This window comes from Triturus cristatus, chromosome 12 (genome assembly GCF_964204655.1).
Source record: "Triturus cristatus chromosome 12, aTriCri1.1, whole genome shotgun sequence".
NCBI lineage: Eukaryota > Metazoa > Chordata > Amphibia > Caudata > Salamandridae > Triturus > Triturus cristatus.
Window position 1 is genome coordinate 3,466,698 of NC_140595.1, and position 23,711 is coordinate 3,490,408.

The following is a 23,711-nucleotide window of genomic DNA, read 5'->3' on the forward strand; positions in this document are numbered from 1 at the left end:
GCCTGCAGAACTGGCTGCTTATGACTTGGGCTTGCCCGAAGAGGAGAAAGGAATAGCTTTATACTACAAGGACTATGTAGCCTTATTGGCTGTGCAGCCCGTAGGTTTGCAGCACAGTCTCCTGTTCCAAATGCTTCTTACTGAGTGACACCGCAAACAATGAAACAAAGATCCTGGTATTCTGCTTAAGACATGTCGGTTCAGACATTGGCAGCTGACTGAAATTTAAAAGCTATGTAAGAAACTGGATTATTTGGGTTGGGTGACTACCCACCCCAGGGAGTAATCACAACTAGTGTCAGAGGTAACCCTGAAAGTCACTAAATAGCAAGGCCTCAATCCCCACGTAGCTATGGCAAAAAAGACAGGCAATGCATTAAGTATTAATGCAGTACTAAAACAGCAATAAAGTGAAAAATTAGGAAAGGAGTCAAATTAAATAATCAAAACAAAAATTCAATAAAAGATACTGGGGAGAGGAGCTTTTAACGTTTTGAATTGGAATAGTGCCAAAATGCAAAAAAAAGTGCTTATGTTCAGTAAATAGCCACAGTACACAGGGACCTAGGCACAATGAGGCTGACTGCAATGGAGCCCACGTGGGCCACACCGGTGTGACCTAGTCAAAGATTTTCCCTTTCGGCTGAAGTCTTCAAAGTCCCAATCCACCACAGTACTTCACTTCTAAGCCCTCGGCCAGGACTTTGGGGGCAGGCACTCCGACTAAACAGGTGTCACACAAAGGACAAAAGAAAGGTCCAGCCGCAAATGTCAGTGGTCAGCTAGAAACTTCGAGAAACTGCATCTTACAGTTTGCCACATGTCAGCCAACTGGCCATACAAGTTCTCTTTTTATCCTGAGCACAAGAGAGCAGGACATGCCCTTCAGGTCTCCTCTCAAGTCACACACAACAGGTCCAGCCTGATCTGCTTTAGGTCTAGAAAATATTCTGTAGAGGATTATTGGGGATGCCACATTTACACCTGGCAGTACCGATTGGGGAACAACCTGTGTGCATTTCCTGACCAGTGGACAGAATCCCAGGAAAAACCCTTCCCACTTTGAGCATTTATATGATGGCGAGTCTTCAGCCTTACTAAACGTGGGCTTGGAGGGCTGTGGGGTTTATTATGGTAATTCTACTGTCCTCTCAGCCACTGTATCCACAAGAGACAGCAGTGCGTTCGGGTCGAATCCTTCAGCATTCAGAGAATGCATCAACAAGAATGGTCTTGGTATCTTTTTCTCGCCCCTTTGGAGCATGCCCTAAGTGCTAAATGTGAAGACCTGTTGAGTGGGATTTGAAACAAATGTCCAAAGCTCCCACCATGTTTAGTCAGAAGTCATCCCTGCCCATTCAGGGCAGCCTACTGTTTGCTCCTGGTAGATTTTTCTGGCTGGCCTCAGTCCTGTAACACAGGGAAAGCTTTGGGCGCTAAATTTCTACATGTCCTGCTTTTAAGAAGAACGCGTCCTACCTTGTGGGTCACAAGGATTACCATGGAGGTCAATTAATATTCAAAAGGGTGTTTTTTTAACCAGTCAAAAGGGTTCTTTTGATATGTTGGAATTGCATATTTAACACGGCTACAATGGTAGGCCTGAAACTACGTTTACACTAAGGGTTGGCTTTAAATCCCACTCAGCCGGCGAGGTCTGCCCACGTGGCGATACCCACACTGACCTGACAGGGTGGAACAAGCTCCCAGTGCTAAAAATCTGAACCTGGCAGAGTACTTATACGCCACGAGTTTCACCCACACACCATAGTTCACACTGCCACTGTAAAGGATGGCACAAAAGGTGCTTTAGTCCACTGGTGGCATTTAACGTTCCTGGATACATTTTTCATCATATACTAGGGACTTGTAGGCAAGTTAAACATGCCAATGTAAATATGTATATGGGGAGGCACAGGCACTCCGTAGCTGGTTAGCAGGATCGAGCGCACGATTCTAAAGCCAGCAGAAATTTGGAGTCGAGCTAAAAGCATAAAAAATATAGGTGATGCAGAAAAGGAGATTTCCAACAGCAAGCTCGCAAAGAAGCAGTCAACTAGTGCCACACTGCCCAGACAAAGACAAGAGTCTAGTTGAGAAAACTTTATTTACAAACAGATGCCATTTACTTCAGAGGAATGAACCGAGAAGAATGAGTGGCACCGATACCCGGTCGGCCGTGCTTGACAGGCTTGTAAGTGATCGAAAATTCACCAAGGTAATGGCCAATCATCTCAGGCTGTAAGAAAAGAAGAACAAATAAGTGCCACTCATAAGAGAATACAAAAGCAACATGTTTAAACAGGCACCGTGCAGAGATTAAATTAGACAACATCCCGTAGCTACGTTTAATGGACATAAAGGACGTATAAGCAAGGCCAAGCACGCCTGGCTGCTCGTTTTAGTACCAGTCAGCATCATATCCCACCACCCACAAGACAATCACTTACATTCTGACCTAGAAAGTGCATAAGCAATTCCCCAGCCCTTATCCCTCAAACTTGAAAGTCATATACCCACAATCAAATGATTAACACAAGAACGTAGCCAGAACACAATAAGACATTACAAGCCAAATCAGATTTAATCCTGCAAAGGTTATACTAATGGCGGGATGCCCGCTATATAAACAAACATTCTAAACAAATGATCGCCAGTTTGGGTAAATTTAGCAACCAAAAACTGAACAGGGTTTGCATTTTTAATGCTGGAGAGGATTCAATCTCCAGGATTAAACAGTGAACCGTGGCCTTTACCGCACAGTCCATCGATATCCACAACAGCAACTAGGCTTGGACTACCACCAACGCTGGGCACCATACACCGCTCTAGAGAAACTGCACTCAAGCAGCTGGGCAAGGCGACCAACTGAAGCCAATATTGACTGCTGTGGTGTGTTGATTATGTGGCAACTATGGTGAGTCGAGGTATCAGCAGTGACTAAAGAAAGGATCAATTGCTCCTGATCTAGTGGCACAGAGGCATTTTGTTAGTTCTTCACAAATAGGGCAGGATTGGGAATGCAGAGCAGCCCTGGCAATTTTGACAGACCAGTCACCCTGCTGCATTGGTTACTGAGGGCAGATATAGCAGCACCCCTGCAAACCTGATCCCCAATGAAAAACAACCCCCACCGCAGAAAATCTGGCCCGACACCCTTCCAGTTTGCAGAGAAAACGTTGGATGCCAGTTACAGCCAGTCCAGCCCTGTTCACAAAGGGGTTTGGTCAAAATCCTGGTGGTAGAGGGTTCCTGTGTAGAGGTCAGCACAGCTTGGAAGAAACTGGTTGTGGTAAGCAGGTCTTAGGAAGAGTAACATTCAGGTATCAGAAGACAAGCCACAAGCATGTTCTCCATCTTGAACACTAGACGGAGGGCTGGCTGCAGTAGTTAGAGGATTCCATTTGCATGGACTAAATATGCCACCAGGAAGGAACACGTCAGGGCTTCAGAAAAGTGGACTCAAAAGTGGACTGAATTACAGAATAGCTGTACATGAAAGAAACCAGTACTACAAGGGACCGCAGAGCCATGTGGACTGTAGGGAGTGACAGATACATGACAGGAGGGATGACAAAGCAGGAAAAGAAGATGTATATACGAAGGTAGTGGGTATTACTCCGGTTCGTGCCAAGGACTGCCCGGAGCAGTTCTCTGGCACGTCAGGCGTATGAAGAGGATGGCTCCAAGTTAACCTAATACCCACCCACGGGGATGTGCTGCCGTGCGCCCCATGTGCCACCCCTCTAAAGGCCAAAAGGGAGGGCAGCTATAGCGTTGCCACCTCCAATCCCCCCCTTGATCTGATGAGTCATGAGATGCATGCGGGGATGTGCAGGAAGCCATTTTCTTCCAGTGTGTTGAGAGAAATGACCTCCCACAAAGGGGAGTTCCCTGGATGTGGGGTTACAGAAGACAATCTGGGAGAACGCTGGGAAGGAAGGAAATTTGTCCCGGCACAGCTGTCCACAGCTGCCCCAAATAGAAATGTGACTTTCTAAATTTGAGCTTTGAAGGGGGATTCCAATTAAGAAATTATTAGGGATCCACACAAGTCACACCTCCCTGAACTTCCCTGGGTGTCGGATAGGTCTCCCTAGGTGGCAGCTGAGCTGGGGCTGACAAACCACAGAGAGCAACCTGGTAAACGTTAATTCTGCTGGGTGAAAAAGGATGTCCCCTGAGGTGTGTGTCGCAGGTGCATGGCCCAGTCACACAAGTGGTGTTCCATTTCTTAATCGGGAGCTATGTGGGAATACAGAATACAGAACAGTAGGCCATTTGTTATTACCAATTGACCAGCTCTACGTTTGTGCCTTTCAAATGTAAGGAACGGTGTAACAAGATTACAGATAGCCTGGTTACCTAGTGTTTTAGGTTGACCTACCAGGTTGAAAGCAGCAGAAGATAGAACGAACAAGCATTGCTTACAAGTGTTCAGCCATGCTTGTTTAATTAGTTTGTTCTAAAACAAATCCGCCCTACACTATTGACAAGACGTTAAATAGACACTCGCAAAGCATTTCGGGCCAATAGGGATCCACGTATCAAATTGATTTTGTGGGCGTTTGTAAGTAAACGGCATTGCCAAGACTGCTGAATCTTAACTGGGTGTTTCTGCAAACCCTCAAACGCTGAAATAGTGGAGGAATGGTTCATTTGTGGGCACCAACTACAGGGAAAACGTCACTGGAGTTCAACACACAGTGCAAATTATATCTACTTGTGTTGACATCTCAGTTTCAAGGGAGTGTCTCATAGTGAACTGAAAACATGTACAGCGTGCATCATCTGGTGTGCCGTCATGAGCATCACAGCTCAGAATAAATATCTGAATCCATGCAAGGCAGGAGCCTCCTGACACCGACTACACGTCGAGAAGTGCCTATGGCCAACGAAATCAGACTTAGGCACTATAAAGCATTAAACCTTCTCCTTCAATAGATGAGAGGTAAGAGGTTTGTTTTCAAAAACTGATGGAGCATACCTCCTGCATCCGAGAGAGCATGAAACAAACCTCTGGCCAGTCCAATTTCTTATTAAAAGAGAACGGTATGCTATTATTAGCAAAATCGAAACGGAAATGGAGATTTCACAGTATTTTGCTCGAGTCTCATTAAGGGCATAACAATAATACTGTCTTCTCAGTCTAAACTTCTTGCCAACGACAGGCCTTTCCCCCTAGCCAGCAGCTCCACAGCAGGTTTGGAACAAAATTTTACCAAATCAAAAAAGAGGCAATTCGTTATAGCTCCAACGGTCCCAGATTAATAGTTCCTGATCCTGGACACGCACAAGCGCCTGTTGTATGTAGTAATTTTGGCAGCACGTAAGCCTGAGGCTTATCTGCTAGGCTGTGACCTGACATCAAGGCAGAGCAGCTGCCGATCCGATGGCCATTTTGGCTGAGCAGCCTCTCACTGGAGATTTGGAATACGGGCCCTTCCGGAGGCTGCAGCGGCATCTGCTTGACTTTACCAGCATTGCTGGTGCGCGCAGTGGGGACTGTGGCAATAGCGCCAGGCTCTGAGCGAGACCCGTCGCGGTCTGAGACATGGCCTGGAGAGAGACTGCAGATAACTACAACGTTGACTATTGGGCTAGAGCACTTCTGCCACAGGGCTGGGTAGTGCCCCTTTGTATGGCGATTCCCAGAGACAGACATCAGACCACGAGAGTAGGAGACATGATGCTGGCCTGGAGAGGTGGGGGGGTGAAAGGGAGCGTTTTGTGGCCTCCGACTGCGGCTGGCGACACAAAAACAAGAAAACGAGCAAATGCCATGCAGGAGTGCAAAAGCATGCAATGCGCACTAGCCATATACAGCGCCAGATGCAGAACCTCAACAACCGGTCTTCACTTTTCAAGCACGCGTGCTTGTGGCGGCATCCATCTTGCGGGAGCAAGCAGCGGCGGGCATGGGCCATATATTTGTAGATAATGTGGCCGCGCTGCTGCCCGCAAGGTGGATGCCGCCACAAGCACGCGTGCTTGAAAAGTGAAGACCGGTTGCTAAAGGACCTCTCCTAGAGCAGCGTATGCGCGCTGCCTAGGCGAAAACTAAAAATGGGAGGATTAAAGAACTTGAAGTTGTGTGAGCGAGCCGTTCCCATTTAATGAAACGCACAGAAGCAATGTTTGAGCTTATCAATTGTGGTTGCTGAAAGGTGGGTACAACAAACAGGTAGGTGAAAACTATATTAGCCAGCATCTTCAAAAACGTATTTTGAGAAAGAATGGTTGGTAGAAATTTAAGAATTAGGCGAGATGTTTTTGTTCTGGTGAAAGGAAAACTGCAGACGTATAACAAGATGTCGGTACTAGGGGAGTTTAAGTAAACCGATTAGGAGGTGAGAGCAAGATGTTTGATAGAGTGTTCTGAAAAGCTCAGGTGCATTTTTTAATTAGCAGATAACATGCCAGCTAAGATTTTGGTGGCTGATGTGGTGAAAAGCTATGCAACTGATATTATGCTCACATCACACGCAAACATACAGTAGGCTAAACGATACCCTAGCTTTAGAAGTGCAAGTACTTGCGGAAATAAATTTGGTTTTTCAAACCACTGAGTCAACGGCACCCCAATCCATACACAAGAAATGGGACACCCTCATGATGCACCCAGATATGCCATCTCCCACATTACACAGGCGGCCTTTCAGATTCCACCGGGCAGTGGAAGCCCATGATAAAGCCTGGTTTAAAACCAATTGGTACGATGGTAAGATTTCCACAAACAAGGCGGACTACAGAGCTAACAGACCTGATCACTGCCACGGTCTACAATTAAAGAGAAGCTGCAATTGGCTGTATGTGCCCTGCCAGGGACCATTCGACATTCAAAGCACCCAAATTAATGCAGACACTTATGAGAAGCTTTAAGATAAACATCAGAAGGCACCCATAACTGAACTGGATGGGAAACAGTCACCTCTTGGCTGTGTTGCCATCTCGACGTGAGAAACGTAAAGTTGGCTCACAGTTGACTCTGATGCCCAACAATGCAATCCGACTGAACTACTAAAATCCCACAATTTGAAAATGTACCTGTAGGAAATCAGCCTAAACCACACAGGTTTTTGTGTACTTTTGCTGGTCTCTAGAGTATCAACACTGGGTTGATGTGGACTAGTGTACGTGCACCGACTCAAAACAAGGAGAAGTTAGCTAATCCGAGATTGAATTATTTAACTTTTCCACAAGGACAACATATGGTGCAGAAACACTCCTGCCATTAAGACACCCAAAATGTAGACACCAGCACTTACTGTGCCATCCACTACTGTGGCAGAAGAAAGTATTGCCATCACTTCAGGTTACCTTGAGTAGCCCAACTGCCGCAGTGCAATAGTTTGACAGGTAAAAAGCCTTCATTTCAAATATTAACAAGCATTGGCATAGCAAATGGGTCTCGCCTTTTGGACCGTATAAGTGCCTAGCCAAGCAACAGTTGATATTGCACCAAGGATATTCTGCTGCGTAACTAAACACTTCTAAGGTCCCAAAGCCGAGACCCGTTGACTATGCCAATGCTTGTTGGTTTGTGGTATAATGTGCTCGTTTGTGAAGATGCGATATACGAAAACTAATAGATTTTCTAAAGAATAAAAAATATATTCTCCTGAATAAAATTAGACCAGGTAGTCAGTATTTTGTTTATTGGCGCCTTGACCATTTTTTGGGTGACTAAATAGTTACCCGTTACTATCATTGGCAGCATGGCAGGGGCAGTGTGTGGTGCCAGCTGCAATAAAGGAGCAGCACGTGGTGTGCACTCGTTACAGGAGAACAAATAAATTCCCACTGGGTTCACCCGACAGCAACAGAGAAATATCAGTCTCTAAGCAGATGTGGCACAGATGTGTTAATTCTTAAAAAGGTTGTACAATATCAGGCTGTATTGTGGTGGTGAATGAGGATAGTTTCTTGTAAGTCCTGAAGAGGGTGTGTCTTTTTGTTCAAACTGAGACTAGTGTTGCTAAAATGCCAATGGGCCCCATTTGGGTACGAGACTCAAACTTACCTTCCCGGGCCCCGCGCCGCCTCTGCTACTAACCTGCACTCCAGGCAGCCTCCCTCCCCTAAGCTAATCACAACGCTGCAATGGCAGCGTTGTGATTGGTCGGGGCGGCGCCAGGCGCCTTCGGGAAGGAATATGCTACTTACCAGTATGCATCTGTTCTTGGCATGTAGAGCTGCTGAGCCACACACTAAGGATAAGATCGCCATCTGGTGTTGGACTCTGATGATTGCAGGTTGTTTTTGTCTTCGGAAGAAGTCTTTGGTCACGAGATAGGTGACTCCTCCCCTGGACAACAGTGCGCATGGGCATCCACTCCATCCTCAGATTGTTTTTCGCCATGATGGGAAATGGAGTGTATAAGAAGTAAAGAGAAAGGATGTCCATGTGTAGTGTCTAATTAAGACAATGCTGGAATGGACACAGGTCCCGGGGAGGCGGGTGGGCGTGTGTGGCTCTGCAGCTCTACACGCCAAGAACAGATGCATACTGGTAAGTAGCATATTCCGTTCGAGGCATATGAGCTGCAGATCACACACTGAGGATAGACTATATAGCAGTGTCTCCCGTAGCGGTGGTCACCTGTATCAGTTGCAGCAGTTTGGAATAGAGTTTTTAGGACAGCTTGGCCTACTGAAGCTTGTTGTTTGGATTGCACATCAACACAGTAATGCTTAGAGAAGGTGTGTGTAGTAGACCATTTGGCTGCTTTGCAAACGTCTACGGGGATGTTCCCTAAGAATGCCATAGAAGCCCCTATTTTACGCGTGGAGTGCGCCCTGGGTCGGTGAACGGTAAGAGTAAGTTTAGCTTTTTGGTAACATATTTGGATACATTTGACTATCCACCTGGCGATAGCCGATTTGGAAATAGGGTTGCCTTTATGTGGTGGAGCGAAAGCAACAAACAGTTGCTTGGTTTTCCGAAAAGGTTTGGTTCTGTCGATGTAATACAGCAAGGCTCTCTTAACTATGAAGTGCCCTCTCAGCTACTGAGTCTGGATTAGGGAAGAAGACTGGCAGTTCGACTGACTGGTTTAGATGGAAAGGGGAGATGACTTTAGGGAGGAATTTTGGATTCGTCCCAAGAACCCCTTAGTTACGATGTAGTTGTAGGAAGGGTTCTGCGAGAGTTAAGGCTTGTATTTCACTTACTCTTCGCAGGGATGTGATTGCGATGAGGAAAGCCACTTTCCATGTTAGGAACTGCAGTTCGCATTTGTGCATTGGTTCAAATGGGGGACCCATGAGCCTTGTTAGAACAATATTAAGGTTCCACACCGGGGAAGGTGGTAACCTTGGAGGAATAATTCTTTTAAGACCCTCCATAAATGCTTTAATGGCTGGTACCTTAAAGAGGGACCGGTGTTGTCTATCTTGCAAATAGGCTGCTAATGCCGCTAGATGTAGACGTATAGAGGAATACGCTAAATTGCATCTTTGCAAGTGTAGTAAATAGCAAATTATGTTTTGGATGGAAGCATCCAGTGGTTGTATGTCATTGTTAGCGCAGTAAATGGCAAATAGTTTCCATTTTGCAGCATAGCATGCCCTAGTAGTAGGTCTTTTGGCTTCTTTAATGATATTCATACAGTCTGGAGGAAGGTTGAGGTACCCGAACTCTAAGACTTCAGGAGCCAGATTGCCAAGTTCAGTGTTTTAGGATCTGGGTGTCTGATTTCTCCATGGTTTTGGGTTAAAAGAGCCGGGGAGAGACGCAGTTTTTGATGTGGAACTAGCGATAGTTCCAGAAGTGTGGTGAACCAGGGTTGACGTGCCCAAGTGGGAGCTACTAGGATGAGTGTTAGCGACTGTTTCAGTTTGCGTACCACAAATGGAATGAGTGGGAGAGGCGGAAAAGCGTACGCAAATCTGCCTGACCAGTTCATCCAGATTGCATTGCCCTTTGACCGTGTGTGTGGGAACCTGGCGGCGAAGGTTGGGCATTTTGCGTTTTCTTTTGTGGCGAACAGGTCTGTGTCTGGTTGTCCCCACTTTTGGAAGAATGGGAGTAAGACTTTGGGGTGTAGTTCCCATTCGTGTATCTGCTGTGTGTGGCGACTTAAGAGGTCGGCCACCTGGGAGGTGTTCTGCTAGCAGGTAGATGTTTTGGGGAATTGCCCATCTCCAAATTTGTTGTGCAAGTTGGGACAGTTGTAGAGAATGTGTCCCTCCTTGTTTCTGTATGTAATACATTGTGGTCATGGTGTCCGTGCGAATGAGGACAGTTTTGTTTTGTAGATGCACTTGGAAGGATTTCAGTGCTAGGAACACCGCTAGAAGTTCTAGGTGATTGATGTGGAGTTGTTTTTGTTGAGTGGTCCACCTGCCATAAGAGGCGTGTTGAAGGAGGTGGGCTCCCCACCCTGTGAGAGATGCGGTGGTCAGCACAACTTGTGGAAGAGGCTCTAAAAACGGCCGCCCTTTGGACAGGTTGATGGTGTTCCACCACTTCAGCAAGCGAAGTGAGCGGCTGTCCAACAACACCAGATCAGTAAGTTGTCCGTGGGCCTGGTTCCACTGTTGTGCTAGACATTCTTGTAAGGGACGCATTTGAAGGCGTGCGTAGGGTACTATGGAGATGCATGACGCCATCATGCCTAAGAGTTGCATGACCACTCTTGCGGGGAAGAGAGTGTTGTGTTTGAAATTTTTTGATGAGCCTCTGTATGTTGGCTATCCTGGCTGTGCTGGGGTAAGCTATGGCTTTGGATGTGTCTATGGTGGCTCCCAGGTATTGATGTACATGGGAGGGTTGTAGTTGAGATTTGGGATAGTTGATGGTAAATCCCAAGTTGTGTAGGGTTTGAATAGTGCGGCGAGTGTGGAGAACGCATTTGTCTAGAGTATTGGCTTTAGTGAGCCAATCGTCCAGATAGGGGAAGACATGGATTTGTTGTCTCCTGAGATATGCTGCCACAACTGCCAAGCATTTGGTGAATACCCTGGGTGAGGTTGTTACTCCGAATGGGAGAACTGTAAACTGATCATGCTGACCGTCTACCACGAATCGTAGATACTTCCTGTGAGCGGGATGCATAGGGATGTGAAAATATGCATCCTTGAGGTCTAATGTGGCAAGGAAGTCTCCTTGTTGAAGTAATGAAAGGACCTGTTGGAGAGGGATCATGCGGAAATGATCCGATTGTATGTACTGGTTTAGTAGTCCGAGGTCCAGTATGGGTCTTCAGGTTGTGTCCTTTTTGGGAATGAGGAAGTATAGGGAATATACTCCTGTGCCCTGATATTGTAGTGGAACAGGTTCTATTGCGTGTTTTTGAAGCAAAGACTGGATTTCTTGTTTGAGGAGCGTGAGGTGGTGAGACGTCATGGGACGGTGCCTGGGTGGAATGTTTGGGGGTGGGTTTATGAGTTCGAGGCAGTAGCCAGATTGGATAATTTGTCTTACCCACCTGTCTGTAGTGATGGTATTCCAGACAGGTAGGAACTGTTGAAGTCTTCCCCCGACCGGAGTGGAATGGTCTGGGGGGGGAGGGAGTGGTGGCAAGTCACTGTTTGGTGGCTGGAGAGGTGCGGGTGTTGTTGCCCCGTCCTCTAGTATTGTTTCCCCTGTAACCTCCTCTAAAATATCCTCTGTTAGGGGATGTTTGACCTGATGCTTTGAAGGTGGTAGAGTTGTCTGTTCCCACATTTTTGGAAGCTCCTCTATAAAAGGAGCGACGAAAGGAGCCTCTGGGTTGAGTAGACTGCAATGCTCCTATTGATTTGGCAGTCTCATTATCTTTCATTTTTTCTAGGGCAGTGTCTACTGCAGGCCCGAATAGTTGCTCCTGATTAAAGGGTTGAGCAAGAATGGTGGTTTTGACTTCCGGCTTGAAGCCGGAAATGCGCAGCCATGCGTGGCATCTAAGCAATACGCTTGTGTTGACTGCCCTAGAGGCGGTGTCCGCTGCGTCTAATGCACATTTAATGGAGGCATTGGATATCAGTTTGCCCTCTTGGATGAGGTCAGTGGCCTGTGTTTTGTATGGATCAGGCAGGTGTTGCAAGAGATCCTCTAGTTGATCATAATGAGCTCTATCATAACTAGCCAATAGGGCTTGTGTATTGGCAATAATCCAGTGGTTAGCAGCTTGTGCGGCAACCCCTTTGCCGGAAGCCTCCAAGAGTTTAGACTCTTTGTCTGGGGGCGGCGTGTCTCCGGTTGTTTGGGAGTTCACCTGCTTTCTGGCATTTGATACGACTAGTGAGTCGAGGGGGAGTTGCGCCTTGATGTACGCAGGATCTTGTGGCGCCGGTCTGTATTTTTTTTCTATTCTGGGGTGGAGAACCCTGGCCCTGACAGGGTCTTTAAAAACCTCATTGGCATGCATGATCACTCCCTTAATCATGGGTAGAATGTGTACTGTTTTCTGCGACTGCTCAAAAGTGTTGAGGAGAAAATCCTCCTCAGGAGTGTCTGTGTGCATGGTGACGCCATGAAACAAAGCCGCTCGGTTTATAAGCTGACCGAACCCTAGATGGTCATCAGGAGGGGAGGGTTTTGAGGGGTATGGAGTGGGGTCAGGCATATCAGGCATAGGGTAAGTCCAGTCATCTACTGGTGCTGTGTCCGGGAGTGTAAAGGGATCAGTAAAGAAATCTGGGTCTCCCCCTCCCCCTAAATCATAATCATCGTCCTGTGCAGGTGGTATGTGAGAAGGAGATGGTAGAGGTGAAGGCGGTGGGGGGATGGAATAGGAGGTAATGTAGGAGAGGAAGGACGTATGGGTGAAGTGGCACAGTCCTTCTTTGGAGGTGGTGTGTCCAGCTTCCTTTTCTTGTAGGGCACCGCTGTGACATGTCCAGTTTTCGGATTTATGTAAATCCGTTTTTGCTTTGGATCAGGCCGAAAGAGTTACTCACTGTCCGAAGGCAGCTTTGGCGCCGACTTTTTTGTTTCTGATTTTTGTTCTTTATGGACTTGTTTCGGCACCGAGGAGGTTCAGTGCCGAAGAACCTTTCGGTGCCGGTGGAGACCTCTGCGCCGAAGAACGTTTCGGGGCCGATGGAGATTTCGGTCTCGGAGCCTGCTTCGGTGCCGAAGGTATTATAGGCACAATGACATGAGGTTTGCTCGAGCCCGAGCCACCTGCAGGCTTACTTTTCTTCGGAGCCGGGCCCGAGGGCGGGGCTTCTGAAGATGTTTTTGGATCGCGACTGGGCCCAGCTGGCAGAGTCTTGACCAATGTCTTTTTGGGTGGTGTTGGGGTAGGGGGGCTGGTAATAATAATAATAATACAGAGTTTTGTATAGCGCGAACAGCTACCTCACGAGGAGGTGTCCCGGCGCTGAGAGAACAAGTGTATCAGACCATGGAGGCTGGAGAGGGTAGCATTTAGCGAGACTGGGTAAACAGCCAGGTTTTCAGCAGGTGTTTAAAACAGGCTTCAGATGGGGCCTGTTGGAGGGTGATGGGTAGTGAGTTCCATAGATTGGCCACATTGGCCGAGAAGGTTCGTCCTCCCAGCCGGGCTCTTTTTACTCTAGGGGCTGTCAGACGCACATGGTTGTTGGATCTGAGCGAACGAGATTGGGAATACCTTGGAAGTCGAACTTTCAGGTAATTTGGGCAGTTTCCATATAAGGATCTGAAGGCCAGAGTGAGTGCTTTGAATTTTATTCTACTAGCAACTGGTAACCAGTGAAGGGAGAGGAGGTACGGAGAGACTGAGTGCTTGAACGGAATCCTCATTAAAAGTCTCGCAGCCGCATTTTGAACCAGTTGTAGTTGCTGTATAAGGTACTTTGGTAGGCCCAAATACAGACCGTTGGCGTAATCCAGCCTGGATGTGACTGTGGCGTGGACTACGGTTTTTCGGCAGCTGACTGGTAGAAGTCGAAGAATCTTACGTAGATTCCTCAACTTGCTCATACAGCAGCCAGCAACTTGCTGTGTGTGTGAAACAAAGGACAACTTATTATCCCACCGCACACCTAGATTTCTTGCAGAATGGCTAGGCGAGGGAGCTATACCCATCTCTGCCGGCCACCATAAATCAGATGGTGGGGGGGGGTCTCTGCCAAAGAAGATCACCTCAGTTTTACTAGTGTTGAGTTTTAATTTATTGGTGTTCATCCAGCAGGCTACGTCTTGTAGGCACCCCTTAAAATTTGAGAAGGATGCCTCTGACACTTCTGAGTATGGGAACACCAATTGGGTATCGTCGGCGTATGAGATTGCCTTGATCCCCCAATTGGCGATCAGCGTAAAGAGTGGAGCCAGGTAGACATTAAATAAAAGTGGGCTCAAAGCCGAGCCCTGTGGGACGCCACAGTTCAGCGCTTTAGGTGTAGAAAAGACGTCCCTTAATGCCACCTTCTGAGTTCTTTGAGTCAGATAGGACTGTAACCACTTCAGTGCCTGACCCTGGATGCCTATCTCCGCTAGTCGAGACAGTAGTATAGCGTGGTCGACCGTGTCAAAGGCGGCCGACAGATCCAGGAGCACCAGCATCGCTGAGTCTCCCGAGTCCATCGACCACCTTACTGACTCTGCCACCTCAATTAAAGCTGTTTCGGTGCTAAAACCAGGTCGGAAGCCTGATTGCGTCTCATGTAGAGTTTTGTTGTATTCAATGAATTGATTTAATTGCCGCTGGATAACTTTTTCAAGCATTTTGCCTGGTGCTGCAAGGAGGGAGATTGGACGGAGATTATTGAGATCCTTAGGGTCCCCATTAGATTTTTTCTTTAGGGGGAGAAGAGTGGCATGTTTCCAAATATCCGGGAACACCCCCGATGAGATGGACAAATTCCAAATGCGTTGAATAGCGGGGGCCACAAAATCAGCTATGCGGCTCCAGAGTTTAGGAGGGCAAGGGTCGTCTGGCGAGCCCGATTTGCAACGACTTAGTTCCTGCTTGACCGTATTTAGGTCTATTGAATCAAATTGTGTCAGGGTAGCATAGTTCGGTGTTAAGCCCGCTAAATCGGATTTAACCGTGGTCTTCACTGGCCCAAAAGACTCATATACTTTCTTGATTTTAGAGTCAAAAAAGTCTGAAATGCTGTTGCAGAACGAGATTGATGGGGAAACTCGCAGGCTGCCCCGGATCAGAATCGGCAGCCTCAGACACGATCTGGAGATATTCGGAGTCGTCGTCAGGGACATCCTGTGCAAAGATGTCTTCTGGTTCCGGAACCGGCTTGGCCATGATATGGCGTCGAGCTCTTCGGTCCCGGATAGTTTTCTTCGAACGGAAAGCGGCGCAGACTGGACAGCTGGATTCGTTGTGGTCTGGTGAAAGGCACAAATTACAGACCTCGTGGTGATCACTATGAGGAAACTTTGCTCCACAATGGGGACATTTTTTAAAAGGTGTCCTTTCCATCAGCCGCGCCCGGATCCGGTCCGATGTGTATTTTGACGTCAAGTTTTCAAATTTTGAGAGTTGGTCTGATTGCTAGAAGTTTTCTGCTGGAGCGGAAAAAAGTTCATCCGAACCCAATGGCGGAAAAAAACAATCTGAGGATGGAGTGGATGCCCATGCGCACTGTTGTCCAGGGGAGGAGTCACCAATCTCGTGACCAAAGACTTCTTCCGAAGACGACAACAACCTGCAATCATCCGAGCCCAACACCAGATGGCGATCTTATCCTTAGTGTGTGATCTGCAGCTCATATGCCTCGAACAGCCATTTTCTCCCGCAGAGTGTGCACAGGGCCGACCAAAAAGTCAGTGCCCTCAGCAGTGGGCAAGCCACTCCTTCCTTACCTCGAGCAGATCCGCACGCCCCCAAACACTTATTTCTCACAGTGCAAGAAGCAGAAACATAAAATGGTAATTACCATTTTATGTTTCAGCTTCTCGCACTGAGAATGCAGTGAGGCGACGCTCCTAGTGGAGGAGCCGCCCCAGATTCTCTCCCACCTTCATTAAAAAGTTAGCATTTATGATGTTGAGCACGGTTCTCGCCCAAAGCGAATCCAGGAAAGCAAGCCTTTAACTCGGGCACCCTGGGAACGCATACTGAAATTTTGGAATCCCAAAATAATACGGACACCTCCATAACCCTGCACATCCCGATGTTTCACCACAGTACAGAGATTGTTAGTGGGCCACAAGTCATTTTGTTGAGGCTACAGTGATGTTCTTGCTAGGCTACAGTGATGTTCTTGCTGTGCTCTTTTGGGGTAGATATGTGGAGTTTAACTAATGTGCAAGGGTATGGCACTACGTAATGGAGGATCAAGCCCACCCCTGACTTGGAAAACAAGGATGATTTCACTTATGATAATGTTGGTGTTTGCATAAGAGTCAATACAGTGCAGCTGTTCCACTTGGTTATTCACCTGGACGCCTATTGGTATGCTTGGTTCTACGTCATGTGCATGGGCAAATCCAGGCTCGGTGAACACTTTATACAGTTTCAACGCCTAGTCAGTGATAGCAAGCGCTACATAAATGCAATTTCAAAGTGTCACATTTTCCAGCATGACGTGTGAATAGTTCGTCTGGCTGCTGTTTCTATCATGGTACTTGCGGTTTTGCGCGACTACCGGGAAAAGCAAGATTACAAGTACCGGAATGCAAAGAAAACAGAGGCACAGAACTGTATGAACTATTCTCACCTAAAATTTAACATGGGCTGCACGGGTGCTTGAAGTTATATGGATTGTGCTAAGTAGGCCAGGATGTGTTATGTCCCTTCATCCGCTTAATGGGGCCTGCGAGGCACTAGAGTTGCACTGCGCAGAGACCTCTATGGCGTAACTCACCCGTGAAAGCTGTAGTCACAGTTCTTTTTTCACCCACTAGAGCCAGCAAGAGCAGCACAGCCGGTAGGCATGATGAGAAGCTACTTTTCTAATACATCTATCGTGCCCCTTTCTGAAACAAGAGCCCGAGAGCTTAATTGCCACAAAACATGCATCTAAGCTGGCAGCCGCATGGGATTGTTGGGGAGCGGTGGAAACAATCTGGTGACTCCACAACGAACAGGGCGGCCTTTTAGCCCCATGGGTGTTGCGGACCTGCCTCAATTTAAAAAAAAAAAAAAAAAAAAAAAAAAAATTATATATATATATATATATATTTATTGGGTTTCAACTTGCTTCTGCAACCCACCACCTCCTGAACGCAAGGCGCGTCGGCGTTTAATGGACCTCCGAAGCCCGGTCCAGTAATGCAATACAAACTGCAATACATTACTGTGGTAATTTTATTGCAAACAGTGCTTGACAAATTTTGAAAATCTATGACGCATTGAATCATTGAAAAATGTCGGCAATTCTGAGACATGAGCGTATGAGCATACTCACTAGAGTTATTAACTGTTAATAATGTTCATAGGCTTTCAAATGCGCCTTTTTAATTGTTATCGGGAACAATTTGTGTCTCTGAATCCACTATTTTGGTAGGGCACACGATTGAGAAGTGTTATCTTAATATGTACACCGATCATTATTCTCACTGGAGATATATTATTTCAATATTGAGCAGTGTTGGATAAAATGAAATATGCTATCCGTTATGCTATCATGATATGTATGAGCTATAAAGTTAACAACATTAGAGAAAAACGCAAAAGATCCTAATGTATGTAAAAAACTACGAGTATGTCTTCACTGTTTATGGTTGTAGTTTACCATGTGACACGGAACTGATTCACGAGTTTAAATGGAGGCAAAAAACTTTGAGTTGTTGGTGAGCAAGCCTGCTGGGCAGGCGAAACGCGTCCGACTCTTAACAGCTGACATAAAAACTATTTTTCCAAAACGACACGGCGTCGACATTCCATTTCTTTGGAGTTTGTAATATATAATATATATATATATATATATATATATATATATATATATATATATATAACCTACTGGCGGTTGCCAGTAGGTAGTTCTAGTTAGGACCCTGTTTCTATAGGAAATCCGCAACATTCTATTTTGAATAACTTTGGCGCCGGTTGACGAATCCTCGCGAAATTTTCAAAACTAATGGGGCGCTACGCTCCGCTCCTACCCTGAAAGTCTCGGGGTGATTCGTCAAGCGGGGGCTGAGAAAAAAGGGGGGTCCCAAAACGTGTTTTCCCCATGCATTTTTCCATAGGACCTTTAGACACAGCTACAGCCCGAACGGCTGAACAGAATTACTTGTAATTTGGCAGAGAGGTAGCCATAAGGTCAAGGAAGTGCCTTTTGTAGGTCTGGTGTAAATCTGTTCAGTAGTTCCTTGTACATTTAATAGATAACCTTTCACAACGAAGCGCATAATATGTCCTCCGTGTGCGGACGGTGCACGAAGCGCATCGTGCGTACATGGCCCATCCAGCGTAACGTGGGCACGCGGTGCGCGTAGCGCACCGCGTGCCCACTGTGCGTGCACGGCACTAACTGCGTAAAGTGGGCACGCGGTGCGCGAAGCGCACCGTGCGCGCACGGAACGAACTGCGTGAAGTGGGCGCGCACGGCTTAAAGTAACTTAGCATTTAAAAAACCGTACAAATTCACTGAAAAACCATAGGTTTTACACAAGTTATAGTTAGGAATTAGCATTTAAAAAACCTTGCAAATTCACTGAAAAAACCATAGGTTTCACACAAGTTATAGTTAGCTGTACATGTCACTCGTAAAAAACCAATGAAATTCCACGTTATAGTTAGTGCAGGCAACTATAACTCACGCGACCGCAATCCTCTGCTGACGACATGTGTCTTTATGAAAAAAAAATATTTGTAATATATGTATAGCTAAAATTTAATGGAAGAAGACATGGGCAAATAAGTGTCTAAATACAGTATTAGCATCAGCAGAGGATTGCGGTCGCGTGAGTTATAGTTGCCTGCACTAACTATAACGTGGAATTTCATTGGTTTTTTACGAGTGAAATGTACAGCCAACTATAACTTGTGTGAAACCTATGGTTTTTTCAGTATATATATACACACACACACACACATACATACACAGTGCGAACTCGACCCGAAGGTATTGGAGCGCTTTACAAGATACAAGTTGCGTTACACAAGGACATTCATTTTTGGGTAGGCATGGCCCAGCATCACATGATGCTGAGCCAACGCAAAACTATTGTACAAGCAACAAATGGAACCAGAGAACTCTTTAAGATTGTCAGAGACCTTTCGGCTCCAACCTGCTTGGAAAACAAAGTGGAGGCTTCACAGAAGTTATGTGATGAGATCGCTACCCACTTTGAGGAAAAAGTGGCTAAGATCGTGGGCTCCTTTAAGGATAACGAAACTGCCACTCAGGCCCATGGGTCAGAGGTAACCGAAGGTGTCCCGGGTCAGCAATGCACCTTGGATATGTTTCCCACCCTTTCAAACCTTATCTTTAATTCTACGGTGCAAAGCATATCTTCGGGTTCACCACTCGACCCCCTGCCCCAGAAGGTGTGGAGATCATATGGCTACCTGACTGGCTGCAGAGTAATTCCTTGCAGTTCAATGGAGGGAAGACCGAGGCACTGTATTACTCACCAGCAAGGTTGCCTCTACTTTCACCGGTGGAGTTCAGGCTTGCCCCAGAGGAGGACTCGCTGACCCCGGCTAAGACAATACGCAATCTATAGATAATAACCTCCAGTGTGTGCTTTGGGCTACTGTGCCTGATCTTACGGAAAGAGATGCGTTCCCTGGTTGTGAGCAGCACAGTGTTGAGTAGGAAGGACTATTGTAACTCTGTAATGGGGGCCCCTCAATACATCCTCCAGGGGCTACAAAGAGTTCAATCGGCTGCGGCTAAATTAGTGCTAAACCGCAGAGATATCTCATCCTCTACGCAGGCTCTGAGAGAGCTTCACTGGCTGCCAATCAGAGAAAGGGTCCTTTTTAAATCCCTCTGTTTGGTATACAGAGCAACACACGGGATGGGCCTAATCCCCCTTCAGGAAAAGTTCACCTGGTACCTCCTGCAGAGAGAGCTTCGCTCTTCTACCGCTAACTTGCTGGTAATTCCTAGATTCAAACGGTCTAGGATGGGCGGGAGGGCTTTCAGCGTGGTGGGTGCTCGGCTGTGGAATGAATTACCACAGAAGATTAGACAACTAGACTCATTAATTGATTTCAGAAAGAGCCTCAAAACATGGCTCTTTCCGAAAGCCTAACCCCTCCAACCTGTTTAATCTCTCGCACCGGTAATACTTGTGCTATATCAGAGCGCCAGGATACCCGTAGGGTCACAGCAGCGCTATATAAGAATCAATACAATACAACACAGAGGCTCGAACCCGGTTCCCCAGCGCCCAAAGTCGGCAGCGCTGGCCTTAAGGCCACATCCTCTACATATCAAACGATAAGAAAGAAAGCTATCGTTCGAGGTGGGTAGGTCAATTAGCACTTACCTTAGAGTTCTCCATAGCTTCTAAAACTGCAACGCAGCCCTCCGAGAACGCAGCCAGTGAGAGATGTGGTACCCCTCAGTTACACCGAACGAACAGAAAATGCTCGGTAGCCCACAGTTGAAGTGACCAGTTGTAAGCGAGACCGTACAAATATCCATCCCTTTTCACTGCACTGTTGTACCTGAAGTTATACCAATCTCATTAATGTGAGCAACCCTTACCTAACCACAACTAAGCACCTCAGGTCTTGGTGTGTGAAGCACTATACCGATAACTGGTGCAGATGCGGAGTAACCAATCGTGAAATAGCGTGTCCAGCAGGGGGATAAAAGAGGACGGCCACTGCCCCCCCCATCCAGTACCCGGAAATGACGTGAGGAGCGACAGACATTGGGAGTCTCAGCCAGTGGAGAGAGGTGGGTGTGCCAGCATGGAGCACTAAGGTAGCTGCACTCGTAATAGGGCGCACTACCTGAGCCACAGGCAGACGTAGAGCTGAAGGAACCATAATACAAAGCAGCACAAGCTCAAAAACAAGCACTGGCAAAGCCAACGAGTCTTGCCTTTGGTAACTATTGGCTTTTCCTGATGGTTCTTAACCAATGCTGTACATAATTGCTGGTGCTGTGCAGCATGGCTACAGCAAATAACTAAACAAGCGCTATGACATAGCAGTTGCGTCATTTTGTCAGTTCGCACCCATCACATGCCTGTGCCAACAAAATTATGCAAGCAAATTTTTATTTTTTTTAATTGATGCACTGGTGGGAAGTGAGCAACATAGAAAGATAGGGTTCGGGGGAGTAACACGGCGGGTGCGGTGGGGTAACGGATACAACACAGAGGGCGGGGTTAGGGAGAAGACGCAACTGACAGGAGGAGTTGCAGGTGGGGGAAGCAACACAAAGGGTAGGATGGAGGGAGCAGCGGCGGGGTGGGGAAGAGAGCGGGCCAATGAGTAATGTAAAGCAGGTGGGGGAGAAGCACACAGACAGATAGGCAACCATGAAATTATGTGGTGGGGCACAGAAACAAGGGGCGAGAGAGGAGAAGGGAGAAGTACACAAGCAGGAGAGCAACAAGGAGCACCAAAGGGGGAAGAGAAGCTCACTAGGGAGGCAGTTGGATAACACATGTGCTCTTGCTGAGTGCTCAATACAAAAGAAACCAGCATTGGCCGCGCACGACGCCATATGTGATGGGGGGGGGGGGGAGGGGAGAAGAGGGAGTTGTGTGCGCGGCCAAAGCTTGGCAAACAAGCATTGGCCGCGGGCGGAAAGAGTGAAAGCCTCAGGCGGTGTAAAATGCCTGCTGCGCGCACGCTTGCGAGAACGCAAGCGTTAGGCCGTGTGGCAGCACTTTCAAAACCCATACACTAAGTGTCTCGGCCAGACCAGCGCATGCACTGAATCAGGAGAGACCTAAAAAAGACACCTCTATGCAAGTGTAAGCCTTGTAGCCTACAGGGCAGGGCATTTACAAGTGGGACTTGAATAAAATCAGTGTTACCATATTACTAATGTGACAGACTGAAAAGATATCACCTGCAGAGTTAATATTGCAATTTTTATTAATCTGCCATAATTCCTGGAGTGCATCAGCCACAGCTTGCCTTCTGCATTAGTCATCAACATTGTACCAGACTATGACAGATATCCACAAGCACCAGTCCTGCCATCTAGCCCCCGGCCTCTGAAGGTGGTAGCCCCCACTAGTTTTCCTACTTTTCCAAACAGACATCTGTGGGGGAATGGTTTTCTTGCATTAACATGTACCCCACTTTTAGGCTTATCTGGAACAAATTACCAGCACATACCACTGGTGATCCCAGGAAACCATGACCACACCACAATGTATTAACGCTGAGCCCACAAGTAACCAGCTTCTCACATTCAACATCAGGTCATAAGGCCCAGACGCCCACTGTTAACCACACTTTCAGGATCCTCCACAATGCCCTAGAAGTGCAGAATCCTGCCACCGCAAAGACTTTAAATGGGCGAGCCCCATCTGAAGCAATCCACCCACTCTGTACTTCACAAGCTTGACAGCTGCCCAGCTCACCTTGATCTCCACCTGGTTGAAGGTCTTCCCGTTGTACACGCCCACCATGCTTCCCACCATCTCGGGGAGGATGATCATGTCGCGCAGGTGAGTCTTCACCACTTCTGGTTTCTCCATGGGAGGAGCCTCTTTCTTGGCTTTGCGGAGGCGCTTCAGGAGGGAGTGCTGCTTGCGGCGCAGGCCCCGGTTCAGCCGCCGGCGCTGGCGGGCGCAGTACAGCTGCATGATCTGCTCACTGTGGGGAAAAGCAGGACAGAAGAACCACACATTACACCACATTAAGTTTCAAAGAGAAACAGCTACTCGTAGGGGCCAGGTGTTTGAAGCTGGAGCAAGCCTACATACAGGGCTAGAGTGGAAGAGCGGTCTCACACCAGGCAGTCTGGCGGTCCCTGCAGGGTGGCCAAGCTCTCGCAAGCATCCGGACCTCCGTATCAACACACACCGCACCTGGGTTAACACCGCGCGGGTACAAGCCATCTCCACATGTGCACATCCAAGGGGGGGGGGGTGAAACTTACTAGGACATGTCCAGCAGCTGGTCCAGGTCCACCCCCCGGTAGGTGAACTTCCTGAAAGTTCGCTTCTTCTTCTGCTCAACTTCCGCCTGCAAGAAAGAAGATACCGTGAACTGAAGGACTGCCGCGACCCCCGGAGCCCCCAGACCACCACCCGGCCCTTGGGTCACCCGGGCGTGCACCGAGGAATGTCTGCTGACGCTCAGTGTCCTCTGCGGCAGCATCAAGAGAGCGAGGGGTCCCTGGGGGCCGCTCCCTCTCAGCTCCAGCATCCGGGCGCCGCTCCCCTCGGACTCCAGAGCTCCGGTCTCAGGGCGCCCCTTCCCCCTCAAGGAGGGCCCTCCAGGGAGACTCTACCCCGCAGACCCCGGCTCCTAATCAGCCTCTCCCGTCCCGCACCCCTCCAGCCCCCGGCTCCACTCCCGTGGGGAGCCCCGCCCGGCACACACGAGCCCCCGCGGTCCTCCATGCCCCCCCGCCCCAGGCTCTCCCGATGCTCCGCACCGACACCGGACGGAGCGAGGGTCCGGCTCCGGGACTTGCCAGGCTCCCCCCGCCCCCTCCAGACATCCCCGGTAAGAGCAGGGCCGCGGGGAGAGGCGGGCAGCGCCTCGGGCCCCCCAGTCACGGTTCGGGGCAGGATGGAGGCGGATGGACCGGACCCAGGACCGCAGCAGACACCCACCATTTTGACAGCAGCTCTCGGAAAGGACAGATCTCGCGCGAGGCCGGGTTATGTCGCGAGAGTTAGTGGAGGACTTCCGGGTTACGCCATCGTCACATCCGGTACCTACGTAAAAAAACACCAA

At 48.0% G+C, this 23,711-nt stretch overlaps 1 protein-coding gene across 1 annotated transcript; it reads right to left on the minus strand.

The window, feature by feature from the left end:
* Window positions 1-2,088: 2,088 nt before the first annotated feature.
* Window positions 2,089-23,711, minus strand: RPS15 (ribosomal protein S15). Its single transcript, XM_085636912.1, has 4 exons — window positions 23,588-23,711; window positions 22,906-22,991; window positions 22,385-22,619; window positions 2,089-2,239 (listed from the first exon to the last, which is right to left on the minus strand). The coding sequence occupies exons 1-4, from the start codon at window positions 23,588-23,590 to the stop codon at window positions 2,126-2,128; spliced, it is 438 nt and encodes a 145-aa protein (XP_085493038.1). The 5' UTR covers window positions 23,591-23,711; the 3' UTR covers window positions 2,089-2,125.

Bases quoted from the DNA above. Each gene is read 5' to 3' on its own strand.
- RPS15 (XM_085636912.1), bottom strand. The intron at 22,620-22,905 runs GTAAGTTTCACC...TTTTCCCCACAG, and splicing joins CAGCTGCTGGACATGTCCTA to TGAGCAGATCATGCAGCTGT. The intron at 2,240-22,384 runs GTGAGCTGGGCA...CTTTTCTTACAG, and splicing joins TCAACCAGGTGGAGATCAAG to CCTGAGATGATTGGCCATTA.